This window comes from Notolepis coatsorum, assembly GCF_963971535.1.
Source record: "Notolepis coatsorum genome assembly, chromosome: 19".
Lineage (NCBI taxonomy): Eukaryota > Metazoa > Chordata > Actinopteri > Aulopiformes > Paralepididae > Notolepis > Notolepis coatsorum.
The window spans coordinates 51,955,952-51,983,067 of NC_140183.1; the positions used below are offsets into that span (position 1 = coordinate 51,955,952).

Sequence of the window (27,116 nt, forward strand, 5' to 3'; positions counted from 1 at the left end):
TATTTTATAAAATGTTCCTTAACCCATTCCCTGCCACCACTTTGATCATCTTATACCATTCTCTGCCAGTACTGTAAGTCTATGGAGATGTGCACCTTCTTTGCAGGGCTATAACTTTTTAAATTGTATTGCTAAATTTACATTACTATGGCCCATTCAACATCGATTATCTATCGTTCAGCATGTAGGAACGTTTTACTTTTTCATTCACACATTCATACGAAAATACCGTCTAGACTCTAGAGCAGTGGTGCCCAACCAGTCGATCGCGATCGACAGGTAGATCGCGGGCTGATTTCAAGTAGATCTCGATTAATAAAATTAGATTATAATTTAATTTAATTTTTTTTTGCTAAATCAACTCTGCCTCTCCTTGTTAACTACAACAAGCAATGCTGTTTGTTATTTAAGATGAGGTTGGACTCTGCACTAACAGATTTGTGTTCATTATGCTGCTTTTATAAAGCCTCAAATGACTGCTTACAATATACAATTTTGGCTGGTAGCTCTCGGCTAGGTGGTCAATTAAAAAGTAGATCTTGGTTCAAAAAAGGTTGGGGACCCCTGGTCTAGAGTATAAATATGTTTTTATCGTTTTCTGCAGTATTTCCTAGAACGTGAGATATAGACATAAATGCATATATTAGATTATCAAATGCCGTTTGATACCGATGCACGCTATATAAAAAATGTCAACTGTACATGGTCCTAAACGTTATGACTGATCATGCGCGGGTGAACGGAGGGGGGGGGGGGGGGGGGGTCGTTTATAATTCCGTGACCGACGTTAAATGATTTATGTAGTATGGGTGATATATTGATCAGAGCAGTTTGTATCGAAAATGATAAACAAAAACGCTGAAACTCACGTCAGTCTCCTCGTACCGTTGGGCGATGAGAGTGGAGCAAACAGATCCCAGTTATGTGGTGGGGATCGAGGCGATCCATTTCCGGTTTGTATATTACTAATACACGCCCAAATCATGTAGATTATTGAGTTATGGCAGAGATCCATATCCACGGTGTGTGTATTGAGTCCCGCGACGATAAACAAGTGACCGGACGGAATAGGGAGACGCACCGGGATCACAAGAGATCCACTTCCGGTCAGCGTTTCCGTTAGCCGGTAATTACCGGTATTTGTCCGGCAAAATCTCTTGAAGTCCGACATATTTAATTTCTCCGGTCTTAATGTCCGGTGAAAATAATTCCCTGAGTCTAAGCACAATTTGATTATTTGAATTGTATTAAAATAGGCTAAAATTAAATAGCCTATGCGATGAACGAAACGATCATTACATTTGTTTCCTCGTTGCTTCTAATAATGACAACGACGTTGTCAGCGAGAGCTTTAAAAACGTAGGTCTCGGTTCGCTTCATCGGACCAAACGCGAACCAAATATAGGAAGTGATTATTATTACCACTGCTCGCAGCACTCACTGCAAAACAAGCACACTGCATCTAATCTCTCTATCTATCTATCTATCTATCTCTCTATCTATCTATCTATCTATCTATGTCTGTGCATCTTGGGAAGAAGGAAGAAAAAACGCGGCTTATTATTATTACCGAGGCGCGCGGCTTATTATATTATTAAAACGGCTACTTGTGGGCACTCATAAAAACACCGTGGTCTACAAGTTGTTTAGCGAGATGATGGTGGTAATGTGCTTCAATAGAACAATGGATCAATGCCATGTCAAAACTCGGCTCCGCTGATCTGGGCTCCGCAGTACACACCCAGACACACACACACGCGCGCGCGCACACACAGGATCGCAGCCACACACACATTTCCACTGTCCAATAGACAAGCGCCCTTTTCGACCGCGTGACATTGAGGTGGAGAGAGTAGTCACGCAAACCACGATAATGTTGCAGTCTCTCTGCTTTCTCAGTTCTTCGCTTGATATAATTAATACAAATGTCCAATATAACGGAATTCGTTAGCTCATAAAAATGTGATTATAACAGACTGCTGTTTAGTGTCGGACCGACTGCCACATACGCGGTCTATTTTATTTCAAGTCAGCAGCAGCACGGAGACGGAGTATCGAGGGACTTATTTTATTTGGAATATATTAATGACTGTATACGCAAAAGTAGCCTAGTTTTAAGTAATAATATTATAAATCTACATGCCTTGAGGATGACATTCTTTATATAGCCTGCCTATTAATTGTTTTAAAGCTCAATAAACTATGACCGGAATTAATCTCATTTGTCCGGTAGTTGAAATCTTGCAGGTCACGGAGACCGGCAACAATTTTTTCTAACGGAAACCCTGCTTCCGGTTGCAACTCGCCGATCAGCCACCATGTGGCAGTATTGAAGCGTTGCAGAGTTGTGCTGGCTCACACAGCATCCGACAAGGCTCCGTGAGTGAAATATGAATACCATGGCGAAATTATATCAGAATCACGTCGTACGCCGTTATTGGCAGAATTCCCATGAACTTGAAACCCGTCGTATGACGTTATTGGCGGAGAAAGGGTTAATGTACGTTGTCCCCCTCTAACAAATTGAAACTGAAACTGAAACTGTTACTCTGCTGTGTAGACTGTAGATTGCAATGCCATGACGATGGCTAAACATGTAGTAGTCTAATGGAATGTCAGTGGGCCCCTAGCTTTACTTAGAGGATCTAAAGCTGCACTGTTGATAATGGAGCAATTACACTCCACTGAGTCCCTAGAGGTTAGGTTAATGGTTCAGCCCAGAGTATTCTAGTGCCCACATGCTTTCAGGAGTTCGGCGGAATCCCATAGAGCCATGCCAGTATATCTTTGTTTACTGGCATTCAGCATGGAATCCAAACGTGTTGAACGGCATAGCTGTGTGTGGTGGACACATGATCCATGTTGATGCTAATCGCTACCTAGCTCTCTTGTGGTTCTTGGTAATTACCCCTGGTGCAGGCAGCGGAGAGAACCTTTCAATGGGCGTCAAGTTTTAACGAGATGATGCAGAGACGTCATTTATCTTGACACGGCTAGTTGCGTCATGTCTGTTTGTTTCCACAATACCGCGTCCTGCTCACCAGCGCTGCACATGCTAAGCAACTCTTAAAGAACATGTTTTGGGTTCTTTAGTGTTTAAGCCTCTTTTCTCTGCTCCTTTTATTGTATACTCCTTTGTCTTTGCCCACAGTGTGGTGGCAGGATTAAACCCAGAGGGTCCCACGTTGCTCACTTTGTCTTTTAGCCTCGGCAGGCCACGTTGGTCTGATCCAAGGACGTCTGATGGTTTCTTTGTTTAGATGTCATGCCGGCGAAGGCTGGTCTATTTTAGGGAAATGTGTCGTTTACTCCGGAACATTCTGATTCCAAAAATGACTTCCCTTTTGTCCTTTTTATTTTAGTTCCTTTTCCACCCACTTCTTCCAGTAAGGGTTATAACCAAACCAGTGAGTTATTTTACATTACCCAGGGGGCTATGAAGAGGACAGGAAGCACTGTACAGCCCTCCGATTTACCTATCTCAAGCACCGCCTTCTCGATACTCCAATCACAACTGTTGCCGAGGGAAGCAGGGCTTGAGATAGGTCAATTAACGAGATGAAACGGTGAAGCTTGTGGCTCAGTTGGGAGCTGCTACTTATGTTAATGGTCCGTTTTAATCCAGTCCTGGCACATACCCTTGCCTATGACAGCGGAGATGGCACTTGGCTACTGTCCCTCAGCCCCCCTCCAGGGAGATGGTGTCGGGGGATTGTTCCATGCTGTCGCTGTAAAGGGGGTCTCACTGCTTCATAGTTCATGACTCTTTTCATTTATAATCTGTGGATTAGCTGTTAGCAGCACAGGATGTTCTTCCTGATTTCCGTTTGAAACAGTAGTGAATAGAAGAATAGATGTATAGAAGAAGCACATCTTCATCCACGGGGGGTTCCTTTTACTGTATGTCCATTCGATTCTGAGCAGCGGGTCCTCTGTTGGCCTGTACACCACTGTATAGGCTCTATGCCCTGCATATGAATACTGCTTGTCTTTCACCCTCATGTAACGGCATAGAAAGTCACACCACTCAGCAAGACCGACGGCTTCTCAGTTACAGTGGGTGACAATATTGTCACAAGGAAAGATGAAATTACCTACCTGGGTTCCATCCTAGAGGCTAATCTCTCCTGTGACAAAATGGCATCCAATGTAATAAAAAAAGTCAACCAACGAACTCGATTCTTGTACCGGATCTCCTCTCTGGTAAACAAGAATACCCTGAAGACTCTGGCAGGAGCACTCATTCAGGGGTACTACGACTATGCTTGCACCTCATGGTACCAAAGCACCTCAAAGGCGCTAAAAACAAAATTACAAACATCTCAAAACAAACTGGTCAGACTACTGCTTGACCTTACTCCTAGAACCCACCTCACCCCTGCCCACTTTGACAACCTAGGATGGCTTAGAGTAGATGACAGAGTACAGCAACTTGCAATGGGCCTGGTCTACAAGATACACTACACGACCAAGGTACCCATGTACATGGCAAAATACTTCCCAAAGGTCAGTGAATAGCACGATCACAACACCAGAGGGAGCTCCACAAATCATGTTAAACCCAGATTCGGCTCAAATAAGGGACTAAACACGTTTCGCAATTATGCCACATCAATGTGGAACGCCCTACCCAAAGCTGTAAAGGAATGTGGATCACTACCCACTTTCAAAACCTCTCTCAAGAGACACCTACGGGAGACTGCAATTCAACACTGGCCCCTGTAAATATCCTAACCCAACCCCCTCCAATGTACAGTCATTTACCTAGTATGGTTTTGTCAATAGTCCAATGTACAATTTTGTTTGTTTGTACAGAGTCTCCCCCCCCTCAATGTACAGTTTTGCTTGTTTATACAGTGTGCCCCCCCCCCCCCAACCACCTCCAATGTAAATTACCCAGTATGGTTGTCAATATCCCAGTGTACCCAACCCCCCCCCACCCAACCTCCTCCAATGTACAGTTTCTACGTCAAATGTATATACTCCCTTTTCTTGACTCCTTCTGTATCACAAACAGTACTGTATTTGCAAATCTGGTATGTCATAAATGTATAGATGTAGCAGTACTGACTATCTGTATGTCATGTATGTCATATATGTCCTGATGAATTGAAAATGGGGGACCCTGGTGTAAACAAGACGAAAGTCTTTCTCTGGTCTGCATCCCCTTAACAATTGTGTGTATTGAGCTGTACTGTATTGTACCCATTCTGCAATCTGTTAATAAAGTTTTCAATCAATCAATCAATCAGCTGAGGTCAGTCAGTTACTGCCTTAGATGCTTGTGTGCGTTCAACGTGTGATCGGCGCGGGCGTGGGATGCAAACGGCCGCACGCCAAGGCTGCAGATGGCGGACTCAAAAAAATTATGGCGCACTCCAGCTCTTCTAGTTGGTTCTATAAATAACTTGACATGTCAAAGTGGGTCAGAGGTTGTTAACGGTGGAGGTGGCCTGGCGTCGTACTGCCGATTGTTTTCATCTCTCATCATCCATCTGCCCGGAGGATGGCTTCCTTGACTTTGATGTGGAACATATGGCCTGTGTTGAGGGGAATGATCTCACGTGAAGGCCAGGCGCTCGTGATCACGGAACGTGACGTCTATAGAAACCCATTGCAGTTGTTAAGAATCCTGAGATTTATTATATGAATATGAATATGGTCCAACGTGCAGAATTGGGTCATCCAGCTATGATTCCTTATTATGAGGCTATTATGTGGTTTGCTCTATAGAGGAATGACTTATGTTATTAGTGCAATTGAATTGCTAATTGCATATAATTAGGGATGCTCGATATTGGCTTTTTTACCGATACCGATATTCCGATATTGTCCAACTCTTAATTTCCGATACCGATATCAACCGATATCAACCGATACCGATATATGCAGGGTTTCCCCCCCCAAAAAACTGAATAATTTCAGGTAACTAATAATTTCACTGGATATATATATATAACAAATATTGTTATTGTTTTTCTTTTTTTTTAAACAGATACCGATATTTTCCGATATCACATTTTACTGCCGATATCGGCCGATAATATCGGACATCCCTACATATAATGAAACATAATCACCATCCACTTATTATTTTTGGATGTGTTGCAAAAGCGGCATGTGCTCTACTGGCAAGTGGATATGGGTTTGGGACAACGTTTTCCCAGGAAGTAGCAGCAGCATTAATGAGAGGATGCAGGATTCCTGAGATGGCGGGTGTATGTTCGCGCAGACCGTTCTGCCTCCCGGGGTTGCGCTCGCTCGGAGGCTCGGCAAAGGTGCTCGCGGGGAATGGAATGCTGGAGCAGACACCAGAGATGTCACATGGAGAGGAGCTATGTAAACACTCTCTCTGGTAATGTGACACTCATAATATACACACACACATGTCCAGACTGTACCATAAGATTTACCGGGCCTGCTCGCTGCAGAACATTAGAGCTTCCCTCCGGACAGTGTGTTCTTTGGTCTTGTCCTCGCCTTGTTCAAATGCAGCCCAGAATATAGTACGCTACACGCGGGCGTCTACCATAGGTGTAGCTGCCGTGTTGACTTATTGCTGTTGCCAGTTTCCCTTGATTGTTTTGCTGCATGCATTTCCTCGTGGCAGCAAAATTTTATGTTTAAAAGACCTCGCCATTCAGTCCTGCCGTGAACATTTGTCCAAGCCGACACGCCTGGCCGAAGCAACGTGCGTCATCATCATTATTATTGTTACTAGATTCTATTACATGTTCTGTTCACTCTCTGGGCTTCCTCAGGCACCGCTCGAGCCAAAGGTGTGACTAATCGGCCAGCGTTGGTGTACATCCTAATTAGGCCTTGTCCACCTTGCTTATTAATCTGTTGGAAATGGGTGTGAATCCCTTAAGGAGCTACACGACTGCAGGAAGGAAGACCTCTGTCTTGGTGCGTTGCTGTGGCCATCGGCAGCTTTTGCAGGGTTGATCTCTCGGAATGTGCAGATGAGGCTGCATCGACTCTGATCTGTGTGTACAATGACCTCTCTGATTCACACATCCTCTCTCTATCTATCTCTATCTCTATCTCTATCTCTATCTCTCTCTATCTCTCTCTCTCTCTCTCTCTCTCTGGTTATTTCCCCCAGATGTAGGCAAGTCAGAGGAGAGGCAGAAGCTTGCCAAGGAGAGGAGGGAGGAGAAGGCCAAATATCTGGGTAAGTGGAAAGGAGGAGGGGAGGTGTTAGAAGATGTTTCAACACGGGGGGAGAGCTCCCCCTAGTGTCTGGGGTGAAAAGTGTGTTGTTTTTGTTTTTGAGGTTGTGTCACCATTGGCTGGGGTTCTCTTGACTACAGATATAGTGTGCACATTTAACGTCGGGATACTTTGGGAAAACATTAAAGGACCATTTAGTGGCTGAAATCAGCAAAACCCGAGCCAATGTTCTTTCTTATTTATTTATTTATTTATTTTTAATTTTTTAACCAGTGACTTGAACTTGTTTTCAGCATGCATGCTTGAATTCTCACACAGTTGCAAAAACAAGAGCTTATTCCGTCTTCTTTTCTGCCAGTGCTCACCTTAGCTCACCTCAGCTCTGAAACCTGGGTTAACCTCCACTTCAATTGACACGGGTTGATCCATTGACGTGACTTGACGTGCATCTCTTCAATGCCTTTGCTTAAGATTTCACTGTCGGTCGTGATGGCTTCTCACTGCTTGAGTGTCTTTAATTTGTTTTGACTCACGGTCTGTCACGCTGGTGACACACACACACACACACTGCTTTGCATGATTGACAGCTACGTTTGTCTTCTCTCCTACCCCTCCCCTCCGCAGAAGAGCTCAGCCAGTTACAAGGTAAGCCACTCACCTCTGTGTCCGTGGTGAATAGGGATGCACCGATCACTGCCAGTACAGATTCTAACTATTCTAATTCCTAAACTTGATGTATTGGCCAGTACTGAGTACCCAGTTCCATCCAGTACTTTACATCCAGTCCTGATTACCCAATTCCATCCAGTACTTTACATCCAGTCCTGAGTACATAATTCCATCCAGTACTTTATATCCAGTACTGAGTACCCAGTTCCATCCAGTACTTTACATCCAGTCCTGAGTACATAATTCCATCCAGTACTTTATATCCAGTACTGAGTACCCAGTTCCATCCAGTACTTTTTTTACATCCAGTCCTGAGTACCCAATTCCATCCAGTACTTTACATCCAGTCCTGAGTACATAATTCCATCCAGTACTTTATATCCAGTACTGAGTACCCAGTTCCATCCAGTACTTTACATCCAGTACTGAGTACCCAATTCCATCCAGTACTTTACATCCAGTACTGAGTACATAATTCCATATATCCAGTACTGAGTACATAATTCCATATATCCAGTACTGAGTACATAATTCCATATATCCAGTACTGAGTACATAATTCCATATATCCAGTACTGAGTACATAATTCCATATATCCAGTACTGAGTACATAATTCCATATATCCAGTACTGAGTACATAATTCCATATATCCAGTACTGAGTACATAATTCCATATATCCAGTACTGAGTACATAATTCCATATATCCAGTACTGAGTACATAATTCCATATATCCAGTACGGAGTACATAATTCCATATATTCAGTACTGAGTACATAATTCCATATATTCAGTACTGAGTACATAATTCCATATATGCAGTACTGAGTACATAATTCTATACACTATTTTACATCCAGTACTGAGTACATAATTCCATATATTCAGTACTCGGTACATAATTCCATATATCCAGTACTGAGTACATAATTCCATATATTCAGTACTGAGTACATAATTCCATATATTCAGTACAGAGTACATAATTCCATATATCCAGTACTGAGTACATAATTCCATATATCCAGTACTGAGTACATAATTCCATATATCCAGTACTGAGTACATAATTCCATATATCCAGTACTGAGTACATAATTCCATACACTACTTTACATCCAGTACTGAGTACATAATTCCATACACTACTTTACATCCAGTACTGAGTACATAATTCCATACACTACTTTACATCCAGTACTGAGTACATAATTCCATACACCATTTTATATCCAGTACTAAGTACATAATTCCATATGCTACTTTTACTGAAGACCATTAGTTTTGGGTCACTGCACAAACATGACTGAGATAGAATCCATTTGGCACCATTGGAGAGATTGAACATCGTCAAAAACGAGAATTGCGTTCAATAACAATTAAGCAAAAACGATTCATTACAATGATGGTTCAGTTGGATTCTAATGTTATACTACACTGGTATCTGGTATCTGGTTTTGGTACTGGGGGGGACATTCACTCGATATGATACCCTGTTAGCCTGGCGTCTAACACCAGTATCGGTGCATTCCTAGTGGTGATATTGGTGGTGGTGGTGGTGGTGGTGGTGGTGACATGCCCTGTATGTGATGCACTGAATACATGTGAATGGCTTGATTGTGTCACTCATGCAATCACCTGTTTTATCTTCTCAGATTATTTTGCATCCCCCCCCCCATTTTTCTTTTTTCTAACACGACTCATTTATCTCTTTCTGTATTCTAATCAGATATTGTCATTGTGTTAATTTTCTCTTTGTCTGAAATAGGATAGATACCTTCTTATAGATACATGATCATGTAACCATTAGACTGAATACTTTTCCAATGCACTTCTCTATCAGAGACATTAGTTATGGTTATTGTTTGATCAGTGGTTGTCAGTGGTTCAATACAACAACGACTCAATCGGATTATTCAGGCAACAATGCACAGCTTTTTGGCTCGATTTGAATAATCTCTAAACTAAAGTGTTATAGGTTAAAGGTTAGACAAATCAGACAAATGTGACACAACTGATTTATTAGTTATTAAGTCATTCATTACTCATTTGCAGCACTGTGTTAATAAATTCACAGAATAGATGGAACGCGTTCATTTAAATTGAATATTGATGATTCATTTTAAAGATCACTTCAACTTGGCTCTCGCATTCATATCCATGCATCACGGTGCATCAATTCATATTCACACACCACCCCAGTGGGGCAGAGTGCTCATTCCAACTCGGATCAGAAATATCACATGCCCTGAGATTGAACTTTGTCCCCTCGCCCCCTACTGCAGACACCACAGCTCCACACAGCTTATTGTTTTAAAGATAACCCACACGATAAAATCCACACGCGCCACAAAACCGTTCTGATTACCAAACCAATGTCATTGCCAGCAGCCTGGGTAACCTGTCTCCCCTAGTCAAGCCCTTTGTTAAAAACCTGGGCGTGCTCTTTGACCCCGAGTTTTCCTTCAATAGGCAGGTAAACTCGGTGGTGAAGGGATGCTTTTTCCAGCTCCGGTCCATAGCCAAGATCAAGGCCATTCTCTCCCCCTCAGACCTGGAAAGAATAATTCACGCCTTCATATCCTCACGCTTAGACTACTGTAACTCCCTGTACCTGGGGCTAAATAAATCCACCATAGCCCGTCTACAACTCCCCCAAAACGCTGCCGCTAGACTGCTCACAGGTACCCGGAAGAGAGCTCACATCACCCCTGTACTTGCCTCCCTCCACTGGCTCCCGGTGCGCTTTAGAATAGACTTCAAGGTCCTCTTAATGGTGTACAAAGCCCTAAATGGTAAAGCCCCTGCTTACCTAGCAGACCTCCTCACCCCCTATACCAACGCCAGGGCCCTCAGATCGGCTGATAAGGGTCTCCTAACCACTCGTAGGTCCAACTTCAAGTCTAGGGGGGGACGTGCTTTTGCGGTCGCAGCCCCTGACCTCTGGAACAGCATCCCCATGTCCATCAAATCTGCCCCCTCCATCGAGTCTTTTAAATCAAAACTCAAAACCCACCTATATCGCCTGGCCTTCCCTGACTCACTTTGACTCTTGTCGTACTTGTTGACGTGTTGTTCTGTTTTTCCTTTGTCTATCCGTTGATTTTATTTTATTTCTCTGTTTATTTTTATACTTTTCTTTGTACTTAGCTTAGCCATGTGAAGCACTTTGGTTGACAAGCGTCATGTTTAAACGTGCTATACAAATACATTTGATTGATTGATTGATTGATTGATTGACAGTGTTACTGGAGAAATTGGAGGGCATCGGAAACTCTGGCGGCCAGATTTAGATTGGCTGTGAATTTATTTTTACCTCAAACACCTCAAGCCATGAAAACATGTCAGAATGTTAGGAGAAGAGAAAAAATCCCCTGAAATGGAAGACATGTCACATGGGTTGTTGCAACGACTAGGCTGTAGCGTGTCTGGTATACAATGTGGGTCACAGTTAAAACAGTCCTCTCTGGCGAAATGATATAGGCAGAAAAATAGATTACATCCCGTGTCCTTGTGTCACATCTGTACTACAGAACTAGAGACCATGCTACTGGTACTTTCAGTAATTCTGTTGTCAACACACACAGTATTCTAGGGCAGTAAGATGAGGGTGGGATGGGTCATGCCATGGATCAGTCTAATTGGGAGAGCAGCAAGGCATGCCAGATGGTACCGTCCTGGTTTAATACCCTCTATTCAGACCATGATAAGATCGAACCAAAGCTTGTGTTTACAATCTAAGCTTGAAAGAGATCTCTGCTCGCTCGGCTCGGCTCGGTTTGGTTCACGGACGGCCAGCGAGAGTTGGTGAACATTCTGTTCCTGAATTCCTCAAATAAAGCCTGACATGTCATTGGGTTTTCTTTTTAAATATTCCCCATCACATTCAAGTGATGCTGACTCAGGATCGGGATAATAATAGACATCATCATAGAGTACATTCGGCACACCTCCATTTGGTGTGATGCTCTTGTTGTGATGTTATATTGCAGATGAGACAGAATTAGATTAGTAATTATTTAACTGGGATGAATTTGGCAGCATTATTTTGACCCTGTCTGCATATTCCGGGGAATATCTGCCATTATATGTTCAATTTGCTGTTGAACCATAGGAATGTCATTGTTGTTATTATTATTGTGGTATTGTGAGGTCTTGTTATTGTTGCTGTATTGTATTCGTCTTGTTTTATGTATATAAATAAATAAATAAAAATATTTGATAAAAAAAAGGAATGACAGTCGAGCTAACATGGACAATTGTTTTTTTTCCTGAGAGACTGAGAAAGAGAAAAAGACAGAGCGAGAGCTTAATCAGATATTTGGTTGTGAGTGCACAGAAGCTACTATCTTTTGGTGGTTGTGGGAAGATATGAATACTTGATGTGATGATGAGGGAGCAGCACTTAGTTCATTACATATTTAATGGCCATACCATAGAAAGCCCAGATGTTCAGCCTTCTATGCGAAGGATTATTTTTAGGAATAACCCACTAAACACCCGAGAAGTGTTCTTCCCATTGACGCCTTCAAATCCTGAATGGACCTACTGTATCTCAGACCTCGCCCTCTTTTGGTGATCCTCCAATCACAACCGTTGCTTTCCTCTGACGAACTTTGTTTGTCTCCTCCACGATGATGACAGCTGACGAAAGGAATGATAAGAATGTTGGGAATCGTTTCCGTGTTGATCACAAACTATGTTAAATATGCTGAATAACTTTCTCATTGGTGCCAGTCCCCAGTAGGTTTTGGCTGATGTAAGCAGGTGTAATGTTGGTAAGTCAGGTATTTAAAGATCGTTATTGTATATCACTAGAAGTCGCGGCAGAGTAGATTGCCTAGTACAACTACAAGCCCCACAACTACTGCTTTCAGGTGAACTGGGAATCCCCAGTTGGAACTCTGGTTCAGCTTAAATTGGTGTGAACGCAGGCCAGTGTGCCAGAAAGCACCAAGTTTCAGAGACTCCAAAAAAAGAGACTCCAAAAAAAGAGACTCCTGATGTAAACAAGACGAAAGTCTTTCTCTGGTCTGCATCCCCTTAACAATTGTATGTATTGAGCTGTACTGTACTGTACCCATTCTGCAATCTGTTAATAAAGTTTTCAATCAATCAATCAATCAATCAATATTAACATTTCTGTTATGGCCAATAACCGAAATAATAATAATAATAATACCAATGTAATAAATACTAATTCTCTATAAATGAAACTGAAACAATGTTAGCCCACAATCCTGTGCTGTGTCATTGGCACATGCAAGTTACCCAAACAAACTGCATAGCCAAAAAAAGAAACACCCATACACACAATGGCAGCTATACAGCGTAATAATTCAGTTGTATAGATATAGATCAGTTGTTCACATCGGAATAGTTTTGCTCATTGGACTGATGCAATCAATAAAATAAATCATTATCACCAGCCGATATAGTAGTAGTAGTAGTAGTTTTATTCATCATCACACACAATACAATATGTATGCACAATCATTTAACAATATTTGATTTGGCAGTGACTGAAAAGGTACAGACTGAAGCACAATGCTTATACATGCCTGTCCTATATTCTTAACAAAATTAAGACTCCAAAACCGTATTCTAAAATAAAATAACTAAAAAAGTATTCACATTTGAAATCTTCAAAAATAGCTATACCATTTTCTTAAAAACCAAAAGTGAATTACTCATTCTTAACTGTATATCAGCATTGTTCCACAAGTTAACCCCAATAATAGAATATATGTTTGCCGCTATATACAGTATCTGCCCAGTTTTGCTCATCGGACCGATAACGATATATATGAAAACAAATCACTTATCGGCCGATACTGATATGGTCAACGATGTATTGTTCATCCCTAGTCCCCAACCACTTTTCAAGTCTGTTCTCAAAGCAACTGGCCTACATATTCTGGACTATCATGACCACTGCTTTTCTCTTTTCAACCGAGCCAAACTCCTATGTGGAACTTGTACGGTGTCACACACCGTCATACATTTGACAGGCTGTGGGGTGCAGTGTTTTCATGTCTGTGGCGGAGAGGCAGCAGAGATACTTGTTTCTTTGTTTCTGCTCGTATCACAGCTCGGCAAATGCTGAGACCAGGGCCGACTGTAGAGGTAGGGAGACACGTGACGGCTCTAAGACCCGTCTGGCTCGCGAAGAGTTTTGCCTCTGCTCTCTACTACCGGGATTTTCTCAAGGTAGCTGGGTTTATATGGTTCCACTTATTCAATTGATCTGGAATTACGAATTGAGTATAAATAAAAAAGATGTGCCCTAATGGTGCCAAACACAGAAGAACAAGGATTTCCGTTGTACATTTCAAGATCAGTCTAGAGAAAAGGCTGCATAGCTGAGAGGATTGTTATCAAATTAAAATAATGACGACAACTGACAGAATACACTATTGGAATTACACACTCATTATTACTTGACTCAGGTTGTTTTTCAGTGCCGTCGTTTTCATGTTTTGGATGTGAATGTTCTTAGCGATCAATGAAAACAAAGATGATTAAACTGGACTTTTGAAGAAGTCTTTATTCATTGCACACATCAATGTTGTCATGAGAAGGGATACCAACATCAGAGAGGTTGTGCTTGTGTGATTGATCAATGATCAGCAAGGCTTATGGTTATGAGTAAACGTTATTATATAAAATGCATTTTCTCACAAAGGAAGTGAAAACATTTATCTTTATTGGTTGCAACACTAAAATAATGAAATTATCTACAGTATCCCTTGGTCAAAGATTATGAACCTGCACACTTACCGCTTTCAGACAGACACGGCTCTGGTTTTGGCTCTGATTCCATTTTGGAGTCTCTGAAACTTGGTGCTTTCTGGCACACTGGCCTGCGTTCACACCAGTTTAAGCTGAACCAGAGTTCCAACTGGGGATTCCCAGTTCACCTGAAAGCAGTAGTTGTGGGGCTTGTAGTTGTACTAGGCAATCTACTCTGCCGCAACTTCTAGTGATATACAATAACGATCTTTAAATACCTGACTTACCAACATTACACCTGCTTAGTTCATACAATCTAATTGGAACTTAAGAGATTCACTGGGAATAATTATCTATGGACTTTTGTGCATAGATCACAAGATTTATCAGCTTATAACATGTATTTCACGTTGAGGGGCTTGTGTGACAATCTACTCTGCAGCAGCTAGTAATGGACAATAGCGATCTTAAAATATTTGACCAGCCAACATTTCACCTGCTTAATTCATACAGTCTAATTGTAACTTGGCAGACCACTGCAATTTTTTTTCCCATTGACTTGGACATTCTCGACATTGTCGCTGCCTTCGTTTCCTTCCTTCTTCCTCTTGTCTTCACAGCCTAGAATATGACACACCCACTGATGATGTCATGGTTCTCAAGTAAAAAACAACTATTTTGTGGCTCCAGCTGAGAAGCAACTTTTCAGGTTCCAAACTAATTTATTTTCGGTCGGAACACGCCGGTCGGTTCAAAATTAGGTTCGGGAACCGGAGCCCTGCCAGTGTGAAAGGCCTAAATGTGGTTTTGTCATAGTACTTATAGTTTGATATTCACTGGGTGGCTACAATAGGGGAAAACCTCAGTGGACCCTTACTCCCCAGGTCTATTCTTAGTTCCCTCTGCTTGCCTTGGACCAGTCCCTAAAGCTTTGTATTTCCAGATGTATTACTACTATCAGAAGCCATCTGCTGAAATACGAACTACAGCTGATGAGACGTAGGACCGCTTTTCTTCTCTGCCAGTTCCCTTGGCATGATATTCCATGGTGTTGCACAGCATTTGTCACCCTGTAGGGTGGAAGCCAAGCTGTCTGCCTTGTGATAAATCATAACACTGTGGCCCCCAATGTTGCCTCAATGTTCCTCCACCATAATCTGATAACCACCAGGGAACCTGTTGCTTTTGTGGCATCAGGTGCTTTGGAGAACTAGGACTCGCCTCCTCACAGAAGCCAATTCTTCATGGAGGGGTTTCTCTCTGCAGAGCTAAAGGAATATGGTGGTTTATGAACAAAGGGAGACACCCACATAAGGCTGTATAATACCTTCTTTGCACCCTCTTTGAATGGCTCAGGAGGCACTTACCATATGAAAGTGTGTGGTTTATTGAAGCTGACTTTGTAGGCTTGATGCGATCAGCTTAGTCAGTTAAGAAGTACTAACCTTGTATAATGCAGTGCTCTAATGCCGTAATTTAATTTATCAATTCACCTGAAAGAAACCGAGAAAAGGCAACAAACTCCTTTCGAGGGCTTGAGATTTCAAGCTAAGTCGACATCAGAATGTCCTCCAGTTGCTTAACTTAAAAAGAGAACCCTTGATACATAAAATAGTGTTTTATCTTTTAAAAGATAGTTCACACTTTAAGCGAGAAGTGGTCAAAGGTTTCTAAGCAAGACTCTATTGAAGTGAATGCATAATAGATACCAAACTCACCGCAGCTGGTCAGCTGTAGACACGGTGCAGAAATGATGTGCGACTCAACATTGTTATTTAGATAAACTGTATAATCTTCCGGACCCCTAAAACTGGAGCGTTTTAAGACGATATTAGACTCGGAAGTCGACTCTTGTCATAGCTGTTCCCTAGCAATACCAAACATTTCATTGAAACCATCTCTAACCACAGAGAGAAAGAGAGAGACCCTCTTGGTGTCCTACCTTTTTAACCCCTTGCTGACCTGCTCTCCCACCCACCTCCTACAGTCGCTAAGAAGTCCCAGTGGCTGGAGAAGGAGGAGAAAGCACGGCAGCAGAGGGAGCAGCAGCTGGAGGAGCGTCGGAAGAAGCTGGAGGAGCAGAGGATCAAGGCGGAGAAGCGCCGGTCCGCCCTGGAGGAGAGGCAGAAACAGAAGCTGGAGAAGAACAAGGTGGGAGGCTACAACACCGGATGGGAGTGGAGAGGAAGCCTTCAGGATGTGGCGTGGGAGTTTTTTTTTTTTTTTTTTTTTTTTATTATATAACTTTTGTAAAAATATATATATATATTTTTTTTTATTATTATTATTGCAAAACAAAATTATTAAAAGTCAGTACTCGACACACAATGCATGACACTAACAATTAAGGTGGTTAAAATGACATGCAAGTACAGAAACAGAAAACAAAAAAAATATATAATAATATTTTACCGTATACAGTGTATATCCAACGAAATTACCAATTATACCAATGTCTTATACAGGATATACCCCTAATACCTATTATCTAAAACCCTACACACATATGCTCCAGCTCGAACCCCCCCCTCCCGGACCCCTCCTTGGATAGTACCTCCATTATCCCTCACTCCTAACCAGACACTACCATTATAAGCTAGCTTTTATTCTCTCCACCACTTCTAACCACATTGACATTTTGGATTCGTTGAGACCCAGAATTCTTGCTGTAGATATTTCTTGATAAATCACATCGAGATATGTAAGAAACCAAACCTTCCGGCACATTTTTTCCGGTTGAAACCAGCGTGATGCGATCAGCTTTTTAGCTACTGTGATACCCGATAAAACCAATCTCTTTAGCTGTGGATTTACTGCAAACTCATTGGAGAAAAATAATTTGTAAAAACACCATGTGTTTTTCTCTTATCTTTTTGGGGGGTTTAGTTGCTAACCTACTAGCTTAATTACGTTAGTGTCGATTGTCAACACACCTTCAATCAGTATTTGAGTTACTTGTATTTTCTCTGTACATTAGGTAGTATTAATATTAATGACTTTTCTTTTCCAGGAGCGGTATGAGGCAGCCATACAGAGGTCCACCAAGAAAACCTGGGCGGAGATTCGCCAGCAGAGGTGGTCCTGGGCCGGGGCCCTGAGCCGGAACTCCAGCCACAGAGAAAGTGAGTATATAGTGCTGTAGTTGGATCCACACACATTATATAAAATAGACTCCTCGTCAAGGACTACAGGTTAACTGCCTCATGTAAGAGTGTAGCAGTAGTGTCACATTGGAGCATTCCAGCTGGCCAGACACCATACCAGGCAGATACTTGATTCCACGGCAATGACCATAAATGAAGGATTTTATGGACCACGAGTGGTGCTTGAATGCCTGTTCCGTTCACCCGTCAAGTCCATTAGGAGAGAACTGTAGACATTTTGACATCATCAGTCATTTTTCACACGACTCACTGGTTCCTCGCATGCTCATCACAGAGGCGTCGTTATGTCTAATTAAATCACTTGAAGGTAAAAATGCACACGCATAATACACACATGACATCCCTCTCAGGAATGTTACAAGAGTGATTACTTTCATTCCTTCCTCGAAGAGGTCATTTGAATCTTTATGGTCATTACGGGGATAACCAGATGATCGCCAACAACGTCATAATTCGTTAGTGCCCGCCATGCGTTGAACACCAACAACGTGATAATTTGTTGTTGGGATCAATATTTCATTTTTTCGCCATGGCATTCATAATTCATCCAGCCTCCCTGCGGGACTGCAGCTGCACCCTGTCTGATATTGCAATGTCTCAATACCGCCGCCTGGTGGATGATCGGGCGAGTTACACTCCAAGCCAAACCGGATGTGGCGCTGGTGCATCGAGGAAATTCCTCCGGCAGTAATATCTTGTAATGTGGATCAAGAGACACAATCGAGTGCATTGGGATCGCTTTCGAAACACAATAATCTATATGATTTCGGCGTTTATTGCGTCATGTACAATAGAGAGCATCCTGACTGGCAACATCACCTCCTGGTTTGGGAATAGCACTGCACAAGACCGTAGCAGACTACAAAGAGTGACACGTTCAGCCGAACGCACAATTGGAGGGGGGCTTCCCACCCTCCAGAACATTTACAACAAGCGGTGCAGGGGGAAGGCTAAGAGAATTATTAAGGACTCGAGCCACCCGAACAACTGCCTCTTTGAACTGCTGCGGTCAGGCAAGCGATACCGGAGTCTTAAGGCGAGCACAGAAAGACTCAGAAGAAGCTTCTATCCCCAGGCCATCAGGCTGCTAAACGAACAATAAACACTATGCAACAACCATCAAATGCACACAGCACACACACCCACACGCACACACTCACTCAAACAAACAACACACTGCAGCACCCACTCTCCACACTTTAGATCACACAAACACACTTTATATTTATTGATAAAGGATTTGCACTACAACTCGTACACCTACTGTAAATTGTACCTAAATTGCACCTCATCCCATTTCTGCTTTGCACTGCATAGTATTGTATATTATATGGTAACTCAGTTACGTCTATTCTGCATCGAACATTGTACATATGTCTATACTGAACACTGTGACCTCATTTTTTTTACTTCTAATTTACATGCTATACTATGTTATTTTATTTCATACTTATCTTGTCTTGCACAGTCTCTGGAGCGTAACAGTAAGAAGCATTTTGTATAAAAGTATTCTGTACTTCTGTATGACAACTATTAAAGAAACTTGAAACTTGAAACTACAAACGGGAAATGGATCTAGCAGATCGACGTCAAATAATTGGAATATTTTTCCTCCAGTCTCATCGGCGAACGGTAAGAGGAATATAATGTTATTTTCAGCTTGATTGTCCATTTCTTTGTTTGCAATCCATCTGATCAATGTATCAACCCATACTAAATAAAGCCGTTACTGACGATCAAGGAATTATAAACCCCCCCCCTTTCCTTCACGCATGATGAAGCATAATGTATTGTATACCGATCATATACATTTAATTTTTATATATAGCCTGTATAGGAAAGAAACGCCAATCGATAATCTATCATATGCTTCAGGGCCTATAACTCGCGTTTTTGGAATTACAGCAGAAAAGCTTAAAAACATACTTATATTCTCGACGGTATTAACGACAATGTATGAATGAAAAAATATAATGTTCCCACATCCGGAACGATAGATACCCGATGTTGAATGGGCAATATAGCTATAATAATTTAAAAGTTATAGCCCTGCAAAGAAGGTAAACATCTCCATAGGCTTACAGCGGTGGCAGACTGGGTATAAGGATGGGCATACTGCGTGGCAATCAAAGTGTTAATGAGGTGATTGTTATTCACTGTGATGGTGTGGATGTGATACGGACAGGTGCATGGTCAGTTCTGCTCTGCATTCACGAGTCACACTCTTCATCATCTTAAGCTGGGCGCGATGTAGCTGGGCGCGAAGAAGTCAATGTTTGATAGAAAAAGACGGTTAGCTCTTTTTCATATGTTCATAATCCCCCCCGCCCCCCTTCTTGGCGTGAGTTTACCAGTGGTCTACAGGATGTGTAAATCATGCATTTGTGTGGTGCTGTGTAGCTCAGTGGTTAGACACTAACATTGTCATCAACACCGCCAGGGTTAGGGTTTACATTTTCACTGGGCCCGAATGAAAAAATATAAAGCACTTATGTAACACTAAGAGCATAAATGTGCTATAGAAATGCAGCCATTCGTTATCCGATCACTGGAGGGAAATGGGTGTAGTTCAGGAATAGAAGGACCCACCCTCCTCCATGCAGCTGAATGGTCAGGCTCACACAGAGGTGAAGGTACGAAGACGCCCATTATGGAAATCTATGGGTATTGTCTTCACTGGGAGTGAGTTACTAAAAGGTTTGTGTGTGTAGTCCACTACAGAAATTATATTTAATTGAAAGAAATAGCATTCATTCATTCCTCTGAAATAACCACTGCTTTTTGTACGGTGAGTCGGTCTGTAGCAGTCTGCTCTCTCTGATGTTCCAGTTCTTTCCCAGCAGACTGTTTTGCCTCTGAACAAATCACAGCCAGACTCTTATTGATCCCTTCTCAGATCACCCTGGGGGTCATTAGCCCCTCTGGACACAGCTTGACTCTGATTGATCCCTCCTCAGAGCACCCTGGGGGTCATTAGCCCCTCTGGACACAGCTTGACTCTTATTGATCCCTCCTCAGATCACCCTGGGGGTCATTAGCCCCTCTGGACACAGCTTGACTCTTATTGATCCCTCCTCAGAGCACCCTGGGGGTCATTAGCCCCTCTGGACACAGCTTGACTCTTATTGATCCCTCCTCAGAGCACCCTGGGGGTCATTAGCCCCTCTGGACACAGCTTGACTCTTATTGATCCCTCCTCAGATCACCCTGGGGGTCATTAGCCCCTCTGGACACAGCTTGACTCTTATTTTTTTATTATCTTTCCCCCCCCTCCTTTTTTCCCGATTTTTCTCCCATCCCACTGTTAGTCGTTATGCCAATTCCCAACCCCCTTCCTGGTTGTTGCGCACTCCCCCCTACTGTTGGTCCGGGAGGCCGGAGACTGTCACATGCTTTCCTCCGACGCATGTGCAGCCAGCCGGCAGCCAGCCTGGCAACGCAGATTCTCACCGGGAGAGTGTAACGTGTGGAAGGTCACACTACCTCCCTCCAGATCCTACCCTCGCTGTGCAGGTGCCCCGACCGAACTGTAGGGGTCGCTGTCCACAACGCCCAGGACCCACCCATCAGCTTTCCCACCCCTAACACTGCCAATTGTGTTAGTATGAACGACCAGCCAAGCTGATGGCAACGCCGAGCTTGACTCTTATTGATCCCTCCTCAGATCACCCTGGGTGTCATTAGCCCCTCTGGACATGACTCTCCCTCCTCAGCATGGACTCTGTATGCAGCTGCTTTATTGCAGCCGTTGCAGTAAGCAAGCTTCCATCCAGCATCAACAGCATGACAGAATACGCGGTTCATTAATGTTTTGGCATTAATGGCATTGATGGATGGATTGATGAATGTCCTGATTTAGCTGTCTCACTAAAACCCTTAGATGAAGAGTCTGTGAGGGACTGGATGGTGAGGTGTGTCCCGTAAACGAAGGTGAGGTGTGCCCCATAGCTTGACTGATTGCACTTGTTCCTCTCTATGCTATCCCCCAAACTGTAAATCTGAAGAGTCTTAATCTTAACACCTAATCACCTCTGCCATATGCCAAGGGATATTATTGACAGTCGAATCCATCTCTCACTCGACCTTCCTCCTCTCCCCGCTAGCCGGCAGGCGGTGAAAGTAAACGAGCGTAAAACAGGCTGCAGAGAGACTGCTGAGAATCCCGGGAGTTATGTACTAGGTAATGCAGCAGAATGCCGTCTTGGCCTGCGGACAAAAAGAACATTCTGGCCTTCATACCTCCAGTACTGGTAGTTTGGCCGTCAGGGTTTGTGACGGATCAGAATCACAAATGCGTGGCGGTGTTCATACGGTAATCAATGTTTATCCTTCTCTGAGGTTTTTACAATGTCAGCCTTGAAATGACTTATTATCATTCCACACAACCTTGAAAATGATAATGGCTAATAATAATGTTCTTTCTCATATTTGTTTGATGTTTTTCTTCCTCCTATTCACTGGACTTTGCAACACTGAACACTTTGCAAGAGTGCTTGTACTCTAGGTTCCTTCTTGAGGGTTGTGTTCTTTTGAAAAACAAAGCCCTCATTTGCATCTCCCTTTGCAGGTGGAATACAGAGAGGACTGAGCCATGAATTTTTGAGTGGGAAGTTCAGAATTCTGAACCCCGAGCCCCGTTTCCTACCAATGATGATGGTGATCAGCAGAGTTCTTTCTCAGCACCGTCCATGCTGTTCCTCACACCGGATACCCACAGCTCTGGCTAGTTGGCCACTAAAGTAATGTAGAGTAAGGGGTCCACGCTTCAGTCCATACAAGCCCCGAAATAAACGCTGAAACCTGCTCTGCAGTGCACCCAAAGCAAAGACGTTTGTATGATGAAGTGCTTTTTACACTGGCCCCATTAACGTTGCATTAGTTCTGTGTCTTAACTAAGGAGGAGCTGGGTATCCAGTATGAAGCACTGCATGGATTGTGCTGAAAATCACTGGACTCCACCCTTCAACAACATCATTGATGAGTGGGACACAGGGCTAGAGGTCAAATACTGAACTTTACGTTTTACATTTTTTTGGTTTAGCTTGTGTACCACAGGTGGTGGAGAGTTGACAAGCAATGGAGTCACAAACCCAACCATACCATACCATGCTAGACCATGGATAGCCCCAGCCAGGCTGAACAGAGCTAATGGAGACGCAAACCCAACCATACCATACCATGCTAGACCATGGATAGCCCCAGCCAGGCTGAACAGAGCTAATGGAGACGCAAACCCAACCATACCATACCATGCTAGACCATGGCTAGCCCCAGCCAGGCTGAACCAAGCTAATGGAGACACAAACCCAACCATACCATACCATGCTAGACCATGGCTAGCCCCAGCCAGGCTGAACCAAGCTAATGGAGACACAAACCCAACCATACCATACCATGCTAGACCATGGCTAGCCCCAGCCAGGCTGAACAGAGCTAATGGAGACAAGGACGACTTCTATTGACCGTAACACACAAACACACACACACACACACACACACACACACACACACACACACACACACACACACACGACAGGAAGTTCCTGTCTCCCTGTGAGTCATGTGACCAGTGTGAACATCTGTGTTGGCGCTCTCTCCTTGGCTTCTCAGGCAGATGTTCGCTGTCGACAGTCAACCTCCCCAAACATGTGGACTCTGTTCTAAACAAGCGGCTCTCCAAGTCGTCAGCCACCCTCTGGAACTCCCCCGGAAGAAGTAAGGCAAACAGGGTTCCCCGGGAAAACACGTCTCATTCCGCCCGTCCGTCCGTCCGCCCGTCCGCCCGTCCGTCACCCTCCTGCCGCCACCGCCTCCGAATCCTACCATCGTCTTCTATGATTTACCCTCCTCTCCTGTGTTCAACCCCCCCTCCTGTGCCTGGTGATTGATCACTGAATCATTTCCCCCCACCCTCCAAAATCCACCATGGGTTCTAATTTTATTCTCTCACATGTGGTTTTGTGGTGTTTCTTTTGGTTTTGGTTCTGGTTCTTGTACCCTCTGGCATTTTGTTTCCCAGTCCCATGTTCATATTTTGGATATGAATATGAGTTCATATACTTCGTACAGTCCTTCATATTTTGTCCCTTGGGTTGTTCCATTTCATGGTGATGGTTCATTTAATTCCTCTTGTGTTTTAATTTTTTTTTGCTGTCAAATGGATCTGTTTTGTTTTGTTCATTTGCATCCTGCCTTGCAGGTTGGATAAAATCTGTGTTAATGTCTTATCTATTGTTTGGGTGATTGGGATTTGATGTTGGTTTGAATGTAAATCATACATAGATGGTTTACCTATTGAAAAGGGATGCACTGATGTGGTTTTTGAGCCAGATACCCAACCCCCACCCACCCCACACACACAACCCACCCATCCAAAATCAACCCTGATTGTAAACATTTTCAGACTTGCCTATCTTGGATTGCAGCGCATCCCGTACCAAAGAGACACAGACAAATTAATTTAAATGAATTTATTCTGTAAACAAAGGTTCTCATGGCACGTATTACGCATGCTTGGCCATGAAAATGCAATTCGCCTGACTATAACTGTGCTTTTTAAAGCCCACATCGGCATATATTTCAGTGCATCCCTCCATCATTATGTAGAATAGACTTGCATTCAGAGCTATCCTCATGTCAACCTGTCTCGGCTGTAGAGGTGGCTATTAAACTAAGTCACACTGTAGGCTTGCAAAAACACAACCTTCAGAGTCACACTGTAGGCTGGCAAAAACACAACCTTCATAGTCTGAGTAAAAGTCAGGTACCAAGTGGTGAGTGAGTCAGCATTTTTCAGGAGATAATGCTGTTCCACTGCACAGCCAAGAGAGGAACAGAGGTGGCTACACTTAAAAAGCTGTCTGTCTGTCTCTCTGTCTCTGCCTCCCCCCCCCCTGGCTCTGCCAGTGTCTCTCTCTCCCCCCCTCTGGCTCTGTCAGTGTGTCTCTCTCTCTCTCTCTCTCTCTCTCTCTCTCTCTGTCTCTCTCTCTCTCTCTCTCTCTCTCTCTCTCTCTCTCTCTCTCTCTCTCTCTCTCTCTCTCTCTCTCTCTCTCTCTCTCTCTCTCTCCCTCCCCCCTCTGGCTCTGTCAGTGTCTCTCTCTGTCTCTATTTCCCTGTCTCTATTTCCCTGTCTCTTATCTCTCTCTCTCTCTCTCTCTCTCTCTCCCTCTCTCTCTCTCTCTCTCTCTCTCTCGCCTCTGCTACATAGCCTTGTTAGCATTCAGAAGAGGACATCAGCACAGCTCCTAATAGCCTACCAAAGCTCTCACTATATCCCCTAAATAACTGCTGCTGATGAGGCTCTGCAGACTCCTCACTTCCTCTGCCTGATTGCTCAAGGCTAGTGTTATAAATAGCTAACTGTGTCTAGATGAGCTCTAAAGTATCTCTCTCTTGCGTGGTACCTATAGCCCAAGGCAGGAGTAGACAGACATGTAGCTCTCTGGGTGTTATTAAGGTTATCAATACCTGGTATTGTATTAAATGGAGGGTTGTGGTATTTCGTGAGGTTTATGACGTCTGAGCTTCTTTTGCAGCTTGTAGTCACACAGGCTAGTGTGTGCCCTAACTGAAGTAGCTTTATTGGCTTTTTTTCATCTGTGATCTTCAGGGTCAGTTAATGTTCACAATCAATAACTGTGACCTCCACTGTCTGGCTGAAGAGGGAAAGCGCTTGTAAAATTATTGATTTGAATGGTTTTTGTCCACATAGATGAGAGTAATCATGGTCTGTGGCTAGTTTTTACACAGCTGTGATTGCAATAATTTCATCGAATGGTATATCTCGCGCTCTAATTAAGAATTTACATGATTTATTTTGTCCCCCCCTACAGCCCGTAGCCTTGCGTTGAGTCCATGGGAGAGCAGCATTGTGGACCGGCTGATGACGCCCACCCTGTCCTTCCTTGCACGCAGCCGTAGTGCTGCCAGTGTCCTCACTAATGGTAAAGATGCCCGTAAGTAGCCATGACACAGTAGAGCCTGACGCATACGCCAGGGGGAGGCAGAACCTGGGTGTCTTGACCTCCTTGGGTCTGATGTTGTGGGCTGCAGTGGAACGGATGATGGCTAGAATAATGTCTTGTGTGTTGGACACGTGTATGTGAAGTAACGATCCATTATAGAGATGCACTGGTACTAATACCAAAAGCATATACTAATTCCCCACCCAAAATCATCATATTTACCATTTGTATATCAGGCCAGGCTAAAGCAGGGTATCAAATTATACCCAATACTAAATTGAAATACCAAGATAATAATCATGTTTGTCCATTGTCCCCAAGGTAAACCTATAAAACCTATACTTCATTGAAACCAATGAATCCGATCAGATGAGTGCATCTAATGTAACGCAGTGGTGAATTTGATCAGGACTTCCTTGAACAAATCTACATTAGCTATTACAAAGTGCATTCATAGGTAAAAAGTTGTTTTTTAGGGGCGTTTTGATACGTGATATATCGGCATAGTCTAAAATAGGCAATAGTAATTACAAGTAATTATTATATAACAGCTGCATGTATGTCTCTCTCCTCCCTCCACAGAGTCTCCCCTGTGCCCCCGCTCGGCCTCTGCCAGTCCCCTGACGCTGTGCGCCCACCGGCCCCACCACCGCTGCTCCGACCGCTGGAGGGTGACGTCCAGCACGCCAGACATCACCCAGCGCCAGCAGCGCCGCGCCTCCACACCCGTAAGTCCACCATCTTAACCATCTGACCCAGTGATGATGCTTCAGACCAATACAGCTGTCCTCGGCAATAATGACGAAATAGGTCGCTCGGAAAGTAACGCCATGGGACAAAGTTTCAACCAGGTTCTGTTGGTACCGAAAGGTTTTCCGTCTGGACCAGGTACCAATCAACCACCTGGCCCTGACTGAATATTTACTGGACATTTACTGATAGTTTGATTTACAGTTACGCCTTATGGCAGCTGGAATCCCATTTGGTGAAAGACAAAAGTGCCCACATTCAATTATGATTTTGGCTTCCCACGATCATGAAAACGATCATGATAATCGAGATAGACCGATTATTGTTCCGCATGCCGCGTTGCTCTCATTTTGTCTTGTGTTGTAAATGTAGCGCATCCTTCCTTCAGTGGTGCGCTCCCCCCCCAACAAACAGTAGTTTCAGCTCGTGTTGAGAGGGAGGAGGGAGCCACAGCGTTTCTCCAGGTATTTTGAAACGTCTTTGGTAACTTGTAGAAGATGACAGAAAGGCAGCATTTGGTCGAGAAGAAAGGTAAAACGAATGAAGTTGTTGCCATATGACATACTCAAATCAACGAGCAATCATTTGTTAGGAAAAACATTCTGTTCTGGTTCAAGTTTCAAGTTAAAGTTTCTTTAATAGTTGTCATACAGAAGTA

General features: G+C 43.3%; 1 protein-coding gene across 5 annotated transcripts in view; it reads left to right on the top strand.

Moving 5' to 3' along the window:
• map7d1a (MAP7 domain containing 1a) overlaps nucleotides 1-27,116 on the top strand; it is a 134,315-nt gene that overhangs the window by 69,552 nt on the left and 37,647 nt on the right. The window contains exons 3-9 of one of the 5 annotated variants that reach the window (XM_084336443.1): nucleotides 7,109-7,177; nucleotides 7,801-7,821; nucleotides 16,568-16,731; nucleotides 17,591-17,702; nucleotides 23,355-23,459; nucleotides 25,577-25,699; nucleotides 26,291-26,436. In XM_084336443.1, coding sequence (XP_084192569.1) covers nucleotides 7,109-7,177; nucleotides 7,801-7,821; nucleotides 16,568-16,731; nucleotides 17,591-17,702; nucleotides 23,355-23,459; nucleotides 25,577-25,699; nucleotides 26,291-26,436 — 740 coding nt within the window. The remainder of the gene's footprint in view (nucleotides 1-7,108; nucleotides 7,178-7,800; nucleotides 7,822-16,567; nucleotides 16,732-17,590; nucleotides 17,703-23,354; nucleotides 23,460-25,576; nucleotides 25,700-26,290; nucleotides 26,437-27,116) is intronic. The other 4 variants (XM_084336444.1, XM_084336446.1, XM_084336447.1 and 1 more) reach the window with 4 other exon arrangements.